Source organism: Parasteatoda tepidariorum, chromosome 2 (genome assembly GCF_043381705.1).
Source record: "Parasteatoda tepidariorum isolate YZ-2023 chromosome 2, CAS_Ptep_4.0, whole genome shotgun sequence".
Lineage (NCBI taxonomy): Eukaryota > Metazoa > Arthropoda > Arachnida > Araneae > Theridiidae > Parasteatoda > Parasteatoda tepidariorum.
In genome coordinates, this window is record NC_092205.1 from 32,025,155 (window position 1) to 32,043,073 (window position 17,919).

A 17,919-nucleotide genomic window follows, 5' to 3' on the forward strand; every position below is an offset into this window, starting at 1 on the left:
CATTAGTGAGTTATATTTTTATTTACGCAATCATTTCTAATCAATCCAGTTTTGCAGCCTTATCAAAATTTATGAAATTTCATGCATACAAAATTTCTCATAAAGAACTTTTACTTTAACTCGGTAAAAGTTTGTCCCTTTATTTTTTAATTTTGCTTCTTTAAAAACATATCTGGCATTTTAATATGCATCATTCAAATTCATATGTACTAGAACAATACTTTTTTCCTTTTGAAATACATGAAATGAAGATTTTTAAGCTTCTGAATAAAAAGGAAAAATAATTTTTAGGCAACCCACCATGTTACAGATTTAAAAAATTTTTTAGTCATTTTATTTTTTTTTATTTATTTATTATTATTTTCTAATTTTTTTGCTTTTTAATGCATAGTTTTAAGCTGAATTTCAAAGTAATTATCTTCTCCATTTCCTTAAACACATTCTCTTAATCATAAATTTATCCTTCTTATTGTTTATTAATCCTTTAAATGTGGTGTTAGCATGCTAAACACTCTTATTTTTATTCAATTGTTGTACCAGCCATAACCAAAAAGTTAAGTATTTAATTTCATTAAATGTATTCATTTATTAAGGATTTAAATTTGCAGTTACAGGTCAATCATACTTTTTAAAACTTTAAAATTTTTTAAAAGGTTAAAAAACATATCAAGGATAAATCTATAATACTTCATCATTATTAGCATTCATTTTTTTAGAATTAATTTAATAAAATGAGTTTTTAGATACCTTTCCAAAAGGCAACAAACTTATTATTTTTTCAGCATAAAATATTATATCAGTATGCTCAGTTCACAGAAACCAACAATGCAGCTAATTCAAACAGTTATTCTAAAAAAGTTAGGGAGTTGAAATAGCTTCAACAGCTTTTGTATAAAGCCAAGAAATTATTATACTAATTAAGCACAAACAGTGACTAATGAAAATATTGTTTACAGAATAAAAGCTTTTACAACAAAATCCAAGAATGTAAACATGGTCAAAAATGTCGATACGCAAAACAGAGTAGGGCAGAAGATAAGAACTGTTTTCGACCCAACTATTACAAAAAAAAGTGCAAAATCAAATTATGTAAGTTTTCACACTGTAATTTCAGATTTTTTCTTCTCTCTGGTGAGATAAAAAATATATACACGAATAAAAATTACAAAATTTTGCAGAAAATATTAAAAGAGTAGAAAGAGACATTTTGGAGTATAAATTTGAAAAATTAATGGATGATAAATGTGTTCATTTCTTGATTTTAGTAACTTTTTTAATTTTCCAATTTTTTCCAATTCCTCCCATAATTTTACAACTTATGAGAGGAAAAAAAACCTAAGAATAGCTGGAGAAATCTTTTATTTTACAATTGAAAAAAAAAAAAACAATTTTAACTGGAAAATTTGCATACATTTTTACTAGATTCACACACTTTATGAAAAATAGTTAGTAGTTAATCTAAAATTTTGTATTCATGTTTCTAAAATCATTTAACCGTTTTTCTGTGGTGACAAAAAAAAAAAGAAATTTAAAACATGTTTTTTTTAAATGTTTTATCAAATATAACAAAATATTGAATATAAGTATTAAGTTTTATTGAATGTTTTATCAAGAGTAATTCGAAATACAATATATCAAATATAAATTTAAGTTCTATCGAAAACTAATATCAATAAAATAAGTTCTATCCAATATAAATATTCAATAAAATAAGTTCTATCAAATAAGAATTTTCAATAAAATAAGTTTTATAAAATATACATCTAAAATAAACTTTATCAAAATGATAATCAATTTGAATCTTTAAAATAAATCGATTACAAATTAAAGTAAAATTGGCACAGAATAAAGAAATTGATACCAGATACATTGTGAAATGAAACCAGAAATCTAATGAATACTTGTAGGCTTCTACATACTTAAATCTCACAAATTCAAATAGAATTAAAATGATAATAAAATAAAATTCCATCTAGAAACCCTTAAACAATATCATAGTTAATAATTTAAATTTTGTTCAATCATTATTTCATTGAACTGGATTCATTTAACAAAGTCACAAAACATTACTATGAAGTGTGCTCATTTTACTCCTATTAAACAAGGCACAGAGTCTTTAATGAACAATCATAGTAAAACCATGACTTATAGAATAATTTGAATTCTTAATATAGGTAACATATTAATATTAAAGAAGTGCAAAAGCAAGTGAACAGCAGAACGAAATGACTCACCTTCAATTCATTATTTTCTTCTCGCATTTTCATTATTTGAGCATATCGATTGTGCATGGCTTGTCCAGGATTAACGATTGGTCTAATTTTGTTAGATGAAAATTTTGGCTACAATAATAAATAAAAATATTTATAAAAAAGTATGTACTAAAGTTTAATATTTATAAGTGTTATATTTAATTAAAATAAAAATAAAATAATATCAGTGCGCTTAACTTCTTAATAATGCAATAAATTCAAGGAGGCTTAGCCCCCTGCTCGTTGGCGCTCACCAACCCCCGGAACTGCTTTCACAGTTCATTTCGGATTGCTTCGCAATCCAATGCTCGCTTTGCTCGCTCATTGGATACGTTCTTAACGTCTAGTTTTTGTATACTTTTTTGAATACTGAAGTTCCGAAAACTTTTNAATCATTGGTCGATTCGCCGTGTAAGAGAAATAGTAACGTAAACAAAACAAAGCAAATGTTGCCACCGGCGGAAAAGAAATACAGCCAAAATTTGGGAGCCACGCAAGAGAATTATATATAATAGATAAATATAAATTTTAACACATTAAACTTGGTCACAGATAGAAAAAACTTCTTGCTTAAAGAATCACAGCAATATCCAGAGATGATTTAATTTTTTTTCCTAACTGTTTTTTTTTTTCACACTTAAAAATCTAAATACAGGGATTGATTGATGTCAATTTTTCAGTGAATTCCCTCTTTTGATTTTTAATCATTAATTCCATTAAAAATGAAAAGGGAGAATTTCACAAATTATGAAATTATTTTTACGAACCAAAAGAAAAAATGTGCTACTGATTACTTTGCAAGTAATCACATTTAACAATCTAAAGAAATAAAATAAAAAAATATTGAAATGAAGTACAAATACAAAATAATACTGCTTACTGAATGATTAAATCATTTAATGTAAGTACCAGCAGGAGTACCTAAGGAGGAAAAGGGTCCATATTATAATCAATTTCTTGTTAAAAGTTTACTTGGTTTTTCTAATCCCCATAAATTAGATCTTTTGACTATAATAACTAACCTTCTTTTATTGTATGCTTTAAGATCAAATTATTTCTTCAGAAATTAAGTATTACACTTTCTTTTAATATATATATTACATAACTAGATAGTCATAAAAAAATAATAATCTAGAATAGTATAACACTCAAAAAATAAATATGTATAAGTCTCTAAAATTGGAATGATGGAGTAAGGCCCAGATTGGTCAGGCTGGCCAACTATGATGACGATGACAGTTCACATAAACTTTAATTAAAACTTCAAACGAAATTACCTTTTTTATTGTAGTAGCTGCTGCATGTGCAAATCGTTTCTTCTTTAAGTCCATTGCATCTCTAACAGTTGTCACTTTAGCAGATTCCTAAAAAAAATTATGTTGCAACATTAAATAGTAGAAAAGGAATGGAGGAATTATTACCATATAGAGTTAAACTTAATTAATATTGATTAAGAGTTATGATTAATAAATTTGTCATGGTTAGTGGTTCTTTGAATGAGAACATTGATGAATTAGAAAATCATTCCTTTAAGTTATTGTGTTATTGCGATTGATTTCATTAATCACAATTATAATTATGTTCAGTTAATTGGCCAGTAAAAATATATCAACCGATTCTTAAACCAAATCACAAGAATATTATTAGAAAAAGATTTTGATTTAATTAAAATTATCCCATTGCTTATAGCCATCACTTTTTAGAAGTTTACTATACTTAGAATCAAGTGATGTAATTGAGTTCAAGAGCAACGGTTCCCTATTTTCTACAGCTACCTAAATTATTGAGCATCTTTTTGGCGCAACCCTAAATATATAAATAAAATTTATTAGTAGTCGTTGACATACTAACCAAAGAAAGATTACTAATTATTTTGATAATATTTAATGTGATTAAAGAACTTTTTTTCAACAAAACTCTTAAAATAATAATGTCAAATAGTTTAATTCGCAGGCCTAGAGTAGAATCTAGACTAATGATGAATTTTTTTTGGTGCATACATTAGCTGCAAATGAACAAAATAAGCTGAATTAAAGTGCTTGAAAAAGAAATCTTATAGATGTTGAGAATAGTTATTAGAGAAGCATAATTCATTTTTCTTGAATTTAAAAGTTCTACAAGAACTGATGAAGTTTTTAATAAGTTTTGCTATTTCATTTTTGCTGGCATTTTACTTAAATAATTTTATAAAAATAGCTAATATATCAAAAAAATTATGGTTTATTGTTTAGAAATAAATATAATTACCACTGAACCCTAAGGTGCCATGGAACCCCATTTGGAAACTGCTGCTTTTAATTTGTGTTTGAACTATTTTTAACAGATAAAATCACAATAAAAGGATTTTTAAACAATACAAATAAAAATTACCTCTTTTGGAAAATTTGCAGCGTCATTAGAATTTTCATTAAATGTTTCATTATAAATTTTCCAGCACTCTTCATTAGGATCACAATCTGAATCTGAAGAAATAATAATGTCATCATCAATACTGTTGGTTTTAGAGCTGACTTGTTTTTTAGGTGGTGGACTGTTTCTGTGTTTTGATGTCTTTTTTTTAAGGGATTTATTGACAGCACTATCAGAATCATTCTCAGAAGAACTAAAAGTAATAACTTCAATCCTTTCCCCTTGCGAGTTTTTCATATTCAATTTTGGTTTCTTTTTATGGATAACATGCTCATCACAGCTTGTATCTTCATTAGAACTATCAGTATTGGTAAAACTAGATTTTGATTTTTTTGAAGCATGTTTATTTTTAGAAAGAGTTCTTTCAGACTCACTATCTGAAAAATCTTTCCTTTTAAAAGGCTTTTTAGATAATTTTGAATCCTCATTGTGTTTAGATTTAGATTCATTAGGTGCACTTAATGACTTTGAATTTTTTAAACTAGCACTAGATTTATTCTTTTTCTCAACAGAACTACTACTAACTTTTCCATCTTGCAATTCAACCTCACTAGAACTAGAAATAGAACAGTTATAAATGTCTTTATCAAAATCCGTTTGTTTAATTTTATTTTTGGTTTTTTCCTTAGACAATGATTTTTCACCATTATTACTATTTAAACTTATTTTCAGTTTAATTCTTTCCTCGTTTTTCTTGACAGATTCTTTTGCCTTATGTTTTTCTTTTTTCATAGAGTCTGTTGTAGTTTCCTTGCTCTTTTTTAATGAATCTTTATTTTTATGACTATCTTTATTAGAAGAATTTTTTGATTCACTAGTCCTTTTTGACGAATCACTTATTTTACTATCTGATTTTTTAGAACTTTTAGAGTCTTTCAGAGAATCTTTTGTTTTCTCTGGAATTTTCTTAGAACCATCTTTTTTTGCACTTTTTTCTTTCTTATCATCAATACTTTTAGAATGTTTCTTTTCAGAATTTGACGATTGCGTCTTTAATAATTCTTTCTTTTTATCTTTAATTTTATTATCAGATTTTACACTTTCACCTTTAATTTTTAAATCAGATCTTTTTGGTTTCAAACTTTGTTTAGATGATTCAGATACTGAATCTTTATCTAAATTGTCTTTTGAATTGGAATTTTCTAAGAGATCTTTTTCCCTTTCACCTTGTGTTGGAGAATTATATGAAGCAATTTCACTATCAAAAGTTTTCTTATCGTATTTACTTTTAATAAGTGAATCGATTTCAATAGGAGGTACTAAAGAATCAAATGCTGAATAATCTGGAACAGAACTTTGGGAGTTATCATCCATATTATAAATATCATTGTTGTTTAGAATTTTTTCTTTTTGTGCAGCATTCCTTTTCGGGTCATTTCCTTTCAGAATAAGTGATGGTTTAGTAGGTTGGGGTAGAGGCTTAGAAGTAGTTGTGTCTTTTTTATGAAATTTCAATAACTTTTCATTTCTCTTTGTTTCAATTAAAATTTTATCAACCAGAGAAAACTCATCAACTTTTTTATCATCTATATCACTTTCTTCTGACTCCACTTTCTGTAATGGAATAGAAGCAAGCTTTGGCTGAGAAGGCAGCGGAAGAGAACGCTCGGAATTACCATTTTCTTCACATTCATCATCACTAAATTTAGGCGCACTTGCTGTATCATCAAAATCATCATCAGAACTAAAGGCAGATTCACATGTAAGTAATCCTCCTTCAGTTTCATCTGCAAATGAAACACTCTTTTTTGAAATGCATTTAATTTCTGTTGGATCATATTCTTCAATGTTTTTCTTTTTCCGGACTGATCCAGAAGGATACTCTGGTGGATAATCGTCATAATCTGGTCCAGTTGGAATATTAAGCTCCCTTAATTTAGATATAGGTGTAGGCTTATACTCAGGAACTGAATAAGAAGCTCTATCAGAATAAGTAATGGCTTTCAAAATACCTGCAGGCTTGATGACAGGTGTAGGTACATAGCCATTATCTGTTTCACCAGGCGTTGAACAATTGCCTATTTGTTCCTGATTTCTGGAATTAGAGGTTAAATCCTTGTTATATAAATAGGATGAACTAACACTGCTTTGTTTTTCTTCAGCAAGCCCTGAAAAAGAAAATTAAATACTATAATTAAAAAATTTGAGTACACATGTTTTAACACTTTACATCATACAAGTTTAAACATAAAGTAAAATTCAAATGAGCCTTGGAGTGTAATTTTTAAAACCTTAAAGAGAAGGAAAAGTTAACTTGTAATACAAGATTAGAATGGTGTAGAGTCTCTTGACTATATGTAAATATTCGCCTCAAGTTTTGCTGCTAATCAAAGAAAGAAGTTCAACCTGTTCTGTTACATAAGATGCTTTGGAGAAGAACAAGCATGATTCAAAATTGGTATTTGTTTAAATTTTGATGAAGTCGAGGCAAATATTTACATTTTGATTGTAAGCTTGCTTAACACTTAACTTTGCTATGTCACAAAATAGAATGGTAATTAGTTGCCCATTATATAAGGGGTGCGCAATATATGGCACTTGCACAGTAAGCAGATTAAAAAAGGACCGCATGCGTATTTAGTCATGTTAGGGGCAAATAATATTTTTTATATAATATGATAATTTTTATATAAACATTAGTGTTCTAAGTACTACGTTTTTACAAAAAAGACAAAAAGAAAAAAGAGAGGAATGAAGAAGAATCACAAGTTTTATTTATTTATTTACTCCCAGGAGCCATTTTTCAACAAGACAATGCTTGGCCTCATACGGCAAAGGTGTCACAAGACTGTCTCCGTACTGTTACTACCCTTCCTTGGCCTGCCCGATCCCCAGATTTGTCTCCAATCAAGTATATCTGGGATCATTTGGGTCGGTGAGTTGGGCATCCCATAAGTTTGAACGAACTAGAGGCAAGGTTACAGCCAAGGTCCAACGGGGTATTAACTCCTCCGTTCTCTTGCCTTTTTCTCTGAAATAAATTATCCTTTTTCTTTGATTTTCTAATCATTTACTTATATCAAAGTAGTCACTACATAAGTAAAATTTTGTTTCCTTTTGACGACTCCTTCTTGGTGCGTTATTTTTTTTGTCCATGAGTGTATATAGAAAGAGGGGAGATATAAATTCTAATCAAAGAAAAAAAACTGCAGAGCATACAGAGTGAAAGTGCAAAAAAAAAAAATGCATTAACCAACAGTTGACAGGTCGCACGTGACCTTAGGTTCACCGGAGGAGCAGCCCTACATTATATTATTTCATTTGCTGAAAGAAAATTTTTCAAAATCAGAAGATATCAAATCTTCTCTCTAATTAATAAGAATTATTTTAGTTAGCTAAACCGTTCAAATTTGTAACATTAATAACAAGAATGATATGACAAAAATAGATGTCATAGCAGAAATAGCATTTTGTCTTCGTCTACAGTAAAATAGTTTATTTGTCTCAGTAAAAATATAGCTTCTTCTCAACAAACATTTCTAGTTACGGGTATAATTGATTACAAATGGGTATAAATTATTACATTGATTACACGTATCTGATTATATTTGGTAAATAAATTATACTACCTGACATTTAATAATAGCAATTAATTAATTTTTAGTTGCATATACAAGAAAGAATGTACATTTTAAAAGTTCAAAATACATAAGCTTAGAATCAAAGTTTGAGATTACACTGCTAAAATAAGCAATGCCAGGAAAAAAGGATTGATCTACAAACGAAACAAAAATATCTTTACATTGTTTTAATAAATGAATATCATTTCGACTAATATTTAATGATTTAATCACAAAATATTATAAAAAATAGCAAATTGGTATTATGAAAATAATCATCAATATATAAAGGGATAATTGTGGAAAATATAATATCAAAAAATTATAATTTTTTTTAAAAATTATTATTTTTAAATTATTATATTTGAATTAGTTCTATTTATCTCTTTTTGCCTTGTTTTTCTTGTCATTTTATCCTTTTTGTTCTTTTAAATTGGCCTGCCATTGGAAATAATAAAAAAATTAAAAAAAAATATTTGAATTATCTGTGTGAACATTAAAATAAAAGTTAAAAATATGTTTTGAATTGTAAGTAGGCTAGATACAAAATTTACTTCTTTCGTTTTTTATTAATGAAATAGTATTATCAACTCTTAAGAATAAATTCCATGAATAATAAGTGTGATATCTGATTTTTAAATTGCGTAATGATGAATCATGATGTGTGGCTTTTAAATCACATGAATATAAATTGCGATGTTTGATTTTAAAATGGAGTAAATATGAATTGTGATAAGTAATTTTTAAATCATATATGAGTCATGACGCGTGAAATATTATTCACTATGTTTGATTTTAAAGTCACATGAATACAAATCAATATGTAGAAATTTAAAGTTAAGAGGACATGAGTCATAATAGCAGCCTTTAAATTTATTGAACATAAGTCGCAATGTTTGATATTATAAGATCATAATAATAAGAATCACTGTGTGTGATTTTTAAATTATGTCATTAAGAATCACATTGTTTTAATTTCAAATCACATAAATACAAATTGTGATGTGTGATTTTTAAAATGAGTGAATATGAATCATGATGTTTCATTTTATTTAATTTGCATAAATATGAATCACATGCTTGATTTTTAAATCATGTGAATAAGAATGTGACATTTGATTTTTAAATGGTGTGAATACGAATCTTGATATAATTTTTACGTAGCATGAACACAAATCACAATTTCCTTTAAATCATGTAAATACGACTAGTGGGAATACGAATCATGATGTGTGATTTTAAAATCCCTTAAACACGAATATTGTTTCATTTTTAATCACATAAATATGAATCACAATACATGATTTTTAACATTGTGCGCATGAATCATGATATTTACTTTCAAAATTGCAAAGCAGAATAAAATTGAGATGGGTAATTTGTAAATCAGGAAAATATGAGTAGAAAATACAATTAAAAAAATGAGTGTAATGAGCCCTTAATTTAATTAATTTTGAATAGCAATGGTGATTCGCAAATCTCTTCCATGATCACAGATTAGCAAAAAAATTACACAATGAAAATGAAATGGTAACAATTAAAACAACTAGAACTTGTTTATTAATAATAAAATGAAAATAGTGAGTTGTTAAGCATAAAGTTAACAAAATGAATGTTTTTAAAACTCATAGAAACATTACATAACGAGCAAAAATGAAATGCAAATACAAAAATGAAGATTATTACAGTGAAATTCTGCCACTGAAGATCTTTATTGCAATGAAAAAAAAATGCTTGAAGTGGATAGTGGATATGGAGAAATCATGTTATCATGTATAAGAACTTTCTTCGAAGATGAAATTTAAGTTGTTTTTTTTTAATGTAAAAGGTGAAAATAAAACTCATTACTAGACTTTTGATACAAAATACAGTCAATCATGGCTTTGACAGCATCAGATTTAAACTTGTTCAGGCTCTAAGCTATTAAAGGTAGCAACTTGCTATGTTTGACTCCATTTTCCATACAGTAAGAGCAAACTATCATAATTTTTTTAAGAATGATTATTAATCAATAAACTAAGAGCATTCATTAATGTTACTTGGTTGTTGAATACTTTATTTAGATGAAATCTTAAATATTGTCAATTATATTAAGAATGGTGAAGCTACCATGTTTGATTTCATTTTTATTGCACATCACGTTAACTCTAATTCTTTGAAGGAGGAAAAAGAAGAAGTTGCAACCGAAATGGATTTTAAACTCATTCATTCCACTCACCAAAACACCAAAGACAACATAAAAATGAATAAAATAATAACCAATAAACTAATAGCATTCATTAATGTTACTTGGTTGTTGAATACATTATTTAGATGAAATCTTAAATATTGTCAATTATATTAAGAATGATGGAGCTATCAAGTATGATTTCTCTTTTATTGCACATCACGTTAACTCTAATTTTTTGAAGGAAGAAAAAGAAGAAGTTGCAACTGAAACGGATTTTAAACTCATTCATTCTACTCACCAAAACACCATAAGATAACATAAAAAATGAATAAAATAATACAAATGTTAGAAAATAAAATTTACAAATCTGTTACAGGAATATAAGAAATTCTAATTTTCTTTATTTCAGCCCCATATTTGATTAAAGATGGTGATACCATTCAAAAATCCCCACCAATTTAGCTAACACTCCCAATTGCTAACAAGGATAGCCCTAAAAATTTTACGTCCCACAGTAGACTGATCATAAGACATAGTTCCCAATAAGGATTGCAAAAAACCCGGGGTTTTGTAGAAAAACCCAACCCGGGTGGGTTTTTCTGGGTTTTATTGGGCTTTTCTGGGTGTTTCATGTTTTCATGGGGCCTTTTCAAAAGAGAAGGCAGGGATAAGTACCTTATTTTAATATTAATAATTAAGTTTAATTTTATAAATTGACTTCATATAGATAATTAATACAAATAAATCAGGGTTGGGGTTTTGGACGTCCTAAACTGGTTTTGGACATGACACGTGGGTTTACTGTCTTAAACTGGGTAAAACTGTCCTAAACTGGGTTAAACTTTCATAAAGTGTCCAAAACCTTGAACTTTGGTAAAAAGTAAAAATTCTATAGGTGTAACCATTGTACACATGATAATTACATGTATCAATAAATATTTGATATTTTTTAAACAATTTACTATAACTTATTAAAAGAAAATAATATGATATAATAGGAAAAGGTTTATAATTTTTGAAGCTCCACAATTCATTGAACAACAAAAGTGAATACCTAATCCTTTAAATATAAATATGCTTTTAATACTGATAAATAATATTTTTGCATAAGGATAAATATGGCAATATTAAAAAATAATAATTTTTCTTAAAAAAAATACTAAATTTGTTCAAAAATTAACCTTTTATTTTTCACAATATTTTTTTAAAAAAATTTTATAATTTCTGCATCACAGGATGATAAAAAAGACATCTATTTTTAAAAAAATTGTTTTTAAGTATAAATATATTAGTTTAAATTGAAAATACAAAATAACTGAAAAATGTATTAACAGTTTTGAAGAGCATAACATCAGTTTCAGTTACTGACACTGGTGATGTATCACCACTATGCTAAAAGAATTGAACATGAATGAAATAAAAGTATTCTTGAATAGTACTATAGATAAATAAACCTGTTTATTACGAACCAAGCACTTAGTCCCTAATATTTTAACCTGTATGGCAAGGCCAAACTGTAGTTATGTACAATTGAATGAGAGGACTAATTGAACTTGATTACTGATTAATCTCCCTTTGTTTAAATTGAAGAGTCAAACAATATTAATAAAACATTATACTTTTAAAAACAAATATTCTCTGGTATATTTAATTATCAATATGTTATTAGTTCTATGTTTATTTTGCCTCTTAAATATTGTTCAGATAAAATTGTGACATAATTTGAGTAAAAGGGTTTTGGACAGTTTAAGACAGTTTTGGACAGGACGGTTTAAACCGTGGATTAATCCATTCTGTCCTAAACCTTGCCAACCCTGAAATAAATTGATGTGAAAGTCTGAAAAAAGTTTCTTCTGACATCACGATACAAAATGTTATATGTACTCACATACATCACACATTTGAAACTTATTTTAACACTGGATTACTTTTTATTTATACAGTACAGAACCCGTTATCCGGAAATCAGAAAACCAAAAAACCAGAACGAAATTCAATAAATTTTCCCGCCATTTTTTTTGAAAAAATTTTTTTTTCCTCATAAGATTTCAGGATTTTTCGTTCTTTTTTTAAAGAGGTTTACCTTACCATCATTTTGGAAATAATCATTAGTGTATTACTTCATCATTTTTTCTTCTTTTTAAGATAATTTCCAAATATTTTATTTTTTTTAGTTGGGTTTAACAATTAAAAGAACGGCTTTTTGAAGAGAGTTAAAAAAACTGTAAAAATCAGTTATCCGGAATAGCGATGGTCCCGATTGTTCCGGATAATCGGTTCCCTACTGTATTTCAATCTTAAAAAATATTTGAGGAACCTTCTTTATTTGCATAGAAAGCGAATAAATGGCACTGAATAATCAATGACCATACAGTCAAATCTAGTCAGCAAGGTGACTTTCCAGTCTCCAACGTAATTAGTTTTTTCACTATAGGTTAATTTTTTTTAGACTAGACTACATAAATATTTCAATAGAATAGCTCTTTAATATAACAGAGGATAAAAAAGAAATCAATCTTAGAAAAACCCAGTAAAACCTACTTTAGGGTGGGTTTTACTGGGTTTTTCAGAGTGGGTTTTACCCAGTAAAATACGGGCGGGTTTTATTGGGCAGGTGGGTTTTTTGCAACCAATAGATCACCATAGTCAAGTATCACTAGCTAAGGTCAATGAGTGAGTGGATGACAATTGTGATCAGTCTTTGAAGGGACAGGAGTATGCACAGTATTGGTCTTTGTTAAACTCTACTACCTTTAATTGCTAGACTTGCTGATTGTCAGGTCACTTAAGTGGGGGAGCCATACCCTATGAAGAGGATAAAAATTATGATGGTATGACTTTAGATCATCCTCAGAGATGTTTCTCAGACCATCAAAAATAGCCTAATGTACAACTAACTTAAATAAATATAAGTTATGTATTAGGTACTACAACAATCTAGAAATTTTGATGCAGAAACAAAATGGAAGTAAGAAAACAGTTTACAGGAAATTGGAGAGGAATCCTTTTAATTCTTGATTTGAAGATGTAGATCAAAGTCGATCAGTTCCCCATCCATGAAACGTATTTAACTGTGCAATTCTTTTCCAGTTACAGTAGTTATGAATCAAATATGTGTAAATTAAAATGGAGCATTTTTTTGCCAAGATATACGACATTATAAATATATTGAAGAGCACTGAAATAGATTACTAACATATTAATAGGTACATATATATTAGAATAACAAGTATTCACGTCATAATATTGGTATTTCGAATATGATGTAAAAACTAAAATTCTGGAGTATGTATAGTTCGGAGATTAACATAAATAATTAATTGAATAACTTTTATTTAATATTCATTCAAATAAAACAACAATATACCTGATGGAGAGTGTCTATAATGGCAATAAGGTCGATGACATAAATTTGCTTTGTTATAAGGACATTGTATATTTTGGAAGAACCCATTTCGTGGAAGCATTTTTGAAAATTTTATTTAATACTAATCATATGTTATATAAATTAAATACAAGAATAAATATAAATGAATGGAAGGGTCGAACAAATGCATTATTTGAAAAACAGCATTTTGTAAAACGTAGAGGTTAATGATTGTTACACAAATATACACTGTTCTTTTCCATAAAACACTATATTTTTGGAATTTTGTGAATAGCACATCTTTAAAATAAATAGTAGTTTTCAATATGTCTCAATTTATATCACGAAAATTTCCAAATTTTTGGAAAATGACACGCAATTGAATATAAACATTATTGTTTTGAAAATTAATAAAAACAAAGAGTATTAATATGTTGCCAATAAGATATTCAAAATTTCTTTTCACGCCTAGAAGGGTTGTTTTTGCTGCATGTAGAATTTGCGTGTAGGTAATTGGAAATGCGACCAAACACCTATTGGCAAGTTTTTCCCTAAATGAACAAATTATTCGCGAACGCAACAACCTATAGGAGGCGTTGCTATTCTTTTCCATAAAACACTAGCTACATTTGCTATTTGAGACCGAATGACTGCTATCATAACAGGATCATCAGTTGCGCTGGAGATTTCTTCAGTGTAGCTTGGTAATGTTCCTTCTTTATTGTGGCTTATTAAATTCAAAAAAGATAAACGATTTACATTCCGTCTCCTTCTTATATATGTGAAAACAAAATTTAATCTCATTTTCTTTTAAAAGAAGGAACATCCCATAAATATTGATAAATAAACAGAAAGAAATGTATCTTGTCTTCTTATTAAATATGTGAAATAGCTCTACTAAATTTAACGATCTACTAAAAGGTCTATTTAAACTTTACATCCCCTACTTTTCTGAATCATAGTAGTTCAAACATTAAAATATGCAAAAAGTATACACAGACTCACAATGTCATATCATTTAATTTTGCAAAAAAAAAAAATGTGACAATTTTTAAATTTTTATTAAAGAATTTAAAGTTTTATTTAAAAAAATCATTATTTATAAACCAAAAATATGAAATAAAGGATGTTTCAATAAAAAAATGTATTCAAAAAATCCTCATATTGATCAAAAAAAGAAAAATCATATTGCTTCTTTTTTTAGTCTTAAAGTTCTTAATCAGACATAGAAGATCATTCTGATGAGAACTATTATCAAATTAGAAGAAAAATCTATTTGCAGGTAAATTATTGTTATAAAAATCATAACATTTACCTGCTTTATAAATCAGGGGAATACCAAAATGAAATGTTCTTCGTTTGAAAATTTTATTCTCAAATAATGCAAGCATAGATTATCCTTACATTACTTTAAGATGACATCACAATAAAATTTTATAATTGTAAGATCTGTATATGAATTACAATAACGTAAAATCAATAAGCGCATGTTACTTCTAGTAATTCTAGTTATACTTTATGTAATTCTGGTTGAAATTAAGCATTCAAAATTAAAAAATACTTAGCAAGAAAATGATAAAATTTATTAATAATCACCACAAACGATAATATTTTAAATAATTCGGATAACTGTTTATTGCTGTTTTTCGTAATTTATGGATACAGAGATGTATACTATTCCGTAACTATTACCTGTACGTTCTGAAATCACATTTATTAATTGGAATGAAGTAAGTAATATGGACCTAAATTACTTCGCTTTAATTTATAACGAACTGAAGACAAAACAAATGTATTTTACTTTAATACACACAGCAGTAGTATGCGATCACGAAAGCGGAAGTTATCGGTTGCAAGATTGTTGATAATGGAAAGAAAAAAATTGAGAAATTGTTTTTCAAATGGTAACAGTTGTTTTATTTCCGAATGTTTTATCAATGTTCTGGGTCGTTTTTTTCAAGTTCTTCTGTCTTTTTCTTAGAGAAATTTTGCTTATTTGCTGCTACTAGAAAAAAACTACCAATGATTCTGATAAAACTAAATGAAAACTTAATAAATAAAAGTCTGAAAATATCCTCTTCGCTTGAGGGCGAAAGTTTTTTTTCTACTTATTTTTCATTGAAAAAATAAGTTATCTGAAATATAAAAGTCATAACCAATCCACAATCCCCATGATAAAATCCAAACGAATAGACCAATTAAATGATGTAATTATTTTTTTAATAAATGAATTTCAAAAAGAAAAAAATTTGAGTTAATGAAAAATTTAAATTAAAAGTACGTGTTTGCCAGAGACTATGCTCCATGAAGCACAAAGTGGGCCGTAAAACAATTCACAATGTTTTGTCAAAGTGGGTATTAAAACAATTTTACAATAAAGTAAATCATTTTTTACTGATCAGGAGAAAGATTGTTGACTATATAAAAACATGGTAGGCACTTAATGTATTAGAAATTCTACGTCTTCGAATTCGTATTTGAACGGTGTGCTAAATGAGAATACTAACAAATAAACCAAAGCACATAATTTGTGATAAAATTTGTCAAACTATTCAATGTTTTCAGCAAAAATGTATTCTTTTATAATTCGGGGACTACATTAAATGATTGAAGATAAACAAATTAATTTATTTGATGTTGTTGTAGTTGTAATTTATTTACGTTACACTATCTACATAAAAGGGGGTTGGCGACGGTCTGGGAAGCATTCCTAAGGATGATCCGAAGATATGCCATCACAATTTTGATCTTTTGCAGAAGGGATGTCACCCCCGCTTCGGTAACTCGACGACCTGCTCGATGTAAAAGCTTTTTTTTTCCTTATATTTCTCGCATAAATACAATTTAAATTTTGCTTCAAATGAACGAATTAATTAATGTGTCTGCTTTGGCAATACTATTGATATTTGCGTGCTGTTCATATTTAGAGACATCTCACGAGAATATAACTTCTTGGAAAACCATTACCAACCACTCATAGAGAATAGAGAGTGACCTAAAAAAATTATTTATTGATATTTTTAACTAGTACCAAATAGGATAGCTATGTTGATGTATGTCAGATGTATCGAAGATTACATCTGGTTACTTATCAACACAATAAGCTATAACTCTTAAGATCATTGGCGAGAGAGAGAGCCCGGTGGGGTATGCCTTCATGAATAATTGGAAATCTTTTTATGAAATTTAATTTTAATAATAAAGAAATTTAACTGTAATAATAACTAAAAAATTTAATTTTAATATTTTTTAAAAACACACTCTTTTTATAAAAAAAATTAATTTAAATATTTTTTCCTGTTGTGTGTTTCATGTTTGGAAAATTAGTACAAAAGAATTTTGAAATGGTGAAATCTAAGGTCATGCAAGCTTAAACAGCAAAATCACTCTGTGTCATCAATGCCATTTTTCTTGTTTCATTTAAAATAGGAGGCTCCACAATACCCAGTAATTTTGTGCAGCGAAACAAAGTGTAACGTAAAGTTGAAAACTCAAAACAGCGTCACGAGGCAATTGCGATTTTTTTTTAAAACTACAAAGAGATATACGTGTGCAAATTGCAATGAGGTTTGCGACGCAGCGTTCGATATGGCTATCCTGGACCTACCAAACTTAGAGGGATGGTAGGGAAATCCCTCATAGATTTGCAGTACAAGTATGAACTCGCCAGATTAATATGGTTGTACAAAGTGGTGTTTCTTGCGAAAACAGTTTTTTTGTGGTGAGTTCTAAAAATAAATGCTACTAATATGATGCAACTTTGTGCAACGAGACTGCACCAGATTTGGGCAATTAACACTTTTATTAAACTCCAGCAGACTTAGGAAGACAGTGTTTCCTCAATAGCCTAGAATTTTCGTAGGTTTAAGACATTTTCAGAAGGAAGAAAATCTAGGAAGATGAATCAAGCATCAGCGAAAAGACTAAATTCCAACAACCGGTGGAAATGTTGACAGAAAACGGGATCTTGAGTTTCAGATCGTTGCTTGATGATCAGAATGGTCGGAGAACAATTAAATTTGTATCATACCACCGTGCATCATATTTTAAAAAGTGAATGTGAGCTATGAAAGAGAAACATGAGCCTTTGAGACCAAAAAAAAAAAAAAAAAAAAAAAAAAAAAAAAAAAAAAAAAAAAAAAAAAAAAAAAAAAAAAAAAA

General features: G+C 27.9%; 1 protein-coding gene across 2 annotated transcripts in view; it reads right to left on the reverse strand.

Moving 5' to 3' along the window:
• Nucleotides 1-14,200, reverse strand: part of LOC107436929 (RNA exonuclease 1 homolog) — a 35,141-nt gene extending 20,941 nt beyond the window's left edge. For both annotated transcript variants that reach the window (XM_043054574.2, XM_071177431.1), the window contains exons 1-4: nucleotides 13,759-14,200; nucleotides 4,623-6,769; nucleotides 3,530-3,616; nucleotides 2,235-2,342 (exon numbers count right to left, since the gene is read on the reverse strand). In XM_043054574.2, the coding sequence (XP_042910508.1) occupies nucleotides 2,235-2,342; nucleotides 3,530-3,616; nucleotides 4,623-6,769; nucleotides 13,759-13,858 (2,442 nt within the window). In that variant the 5' untranslated portion in view covers nucleotides 13,859-14,200. The remainder of the gene's footprint in view (nucleotides 1-2,234; nucleotides 2,343-3,529; nucleotides 3,617-4,622; nucleotides 6,770-13,758) is intronic.
• Between the last annotated feature and the right edge of the window lie 3,719 nt (nucleotides 14,201-17,919).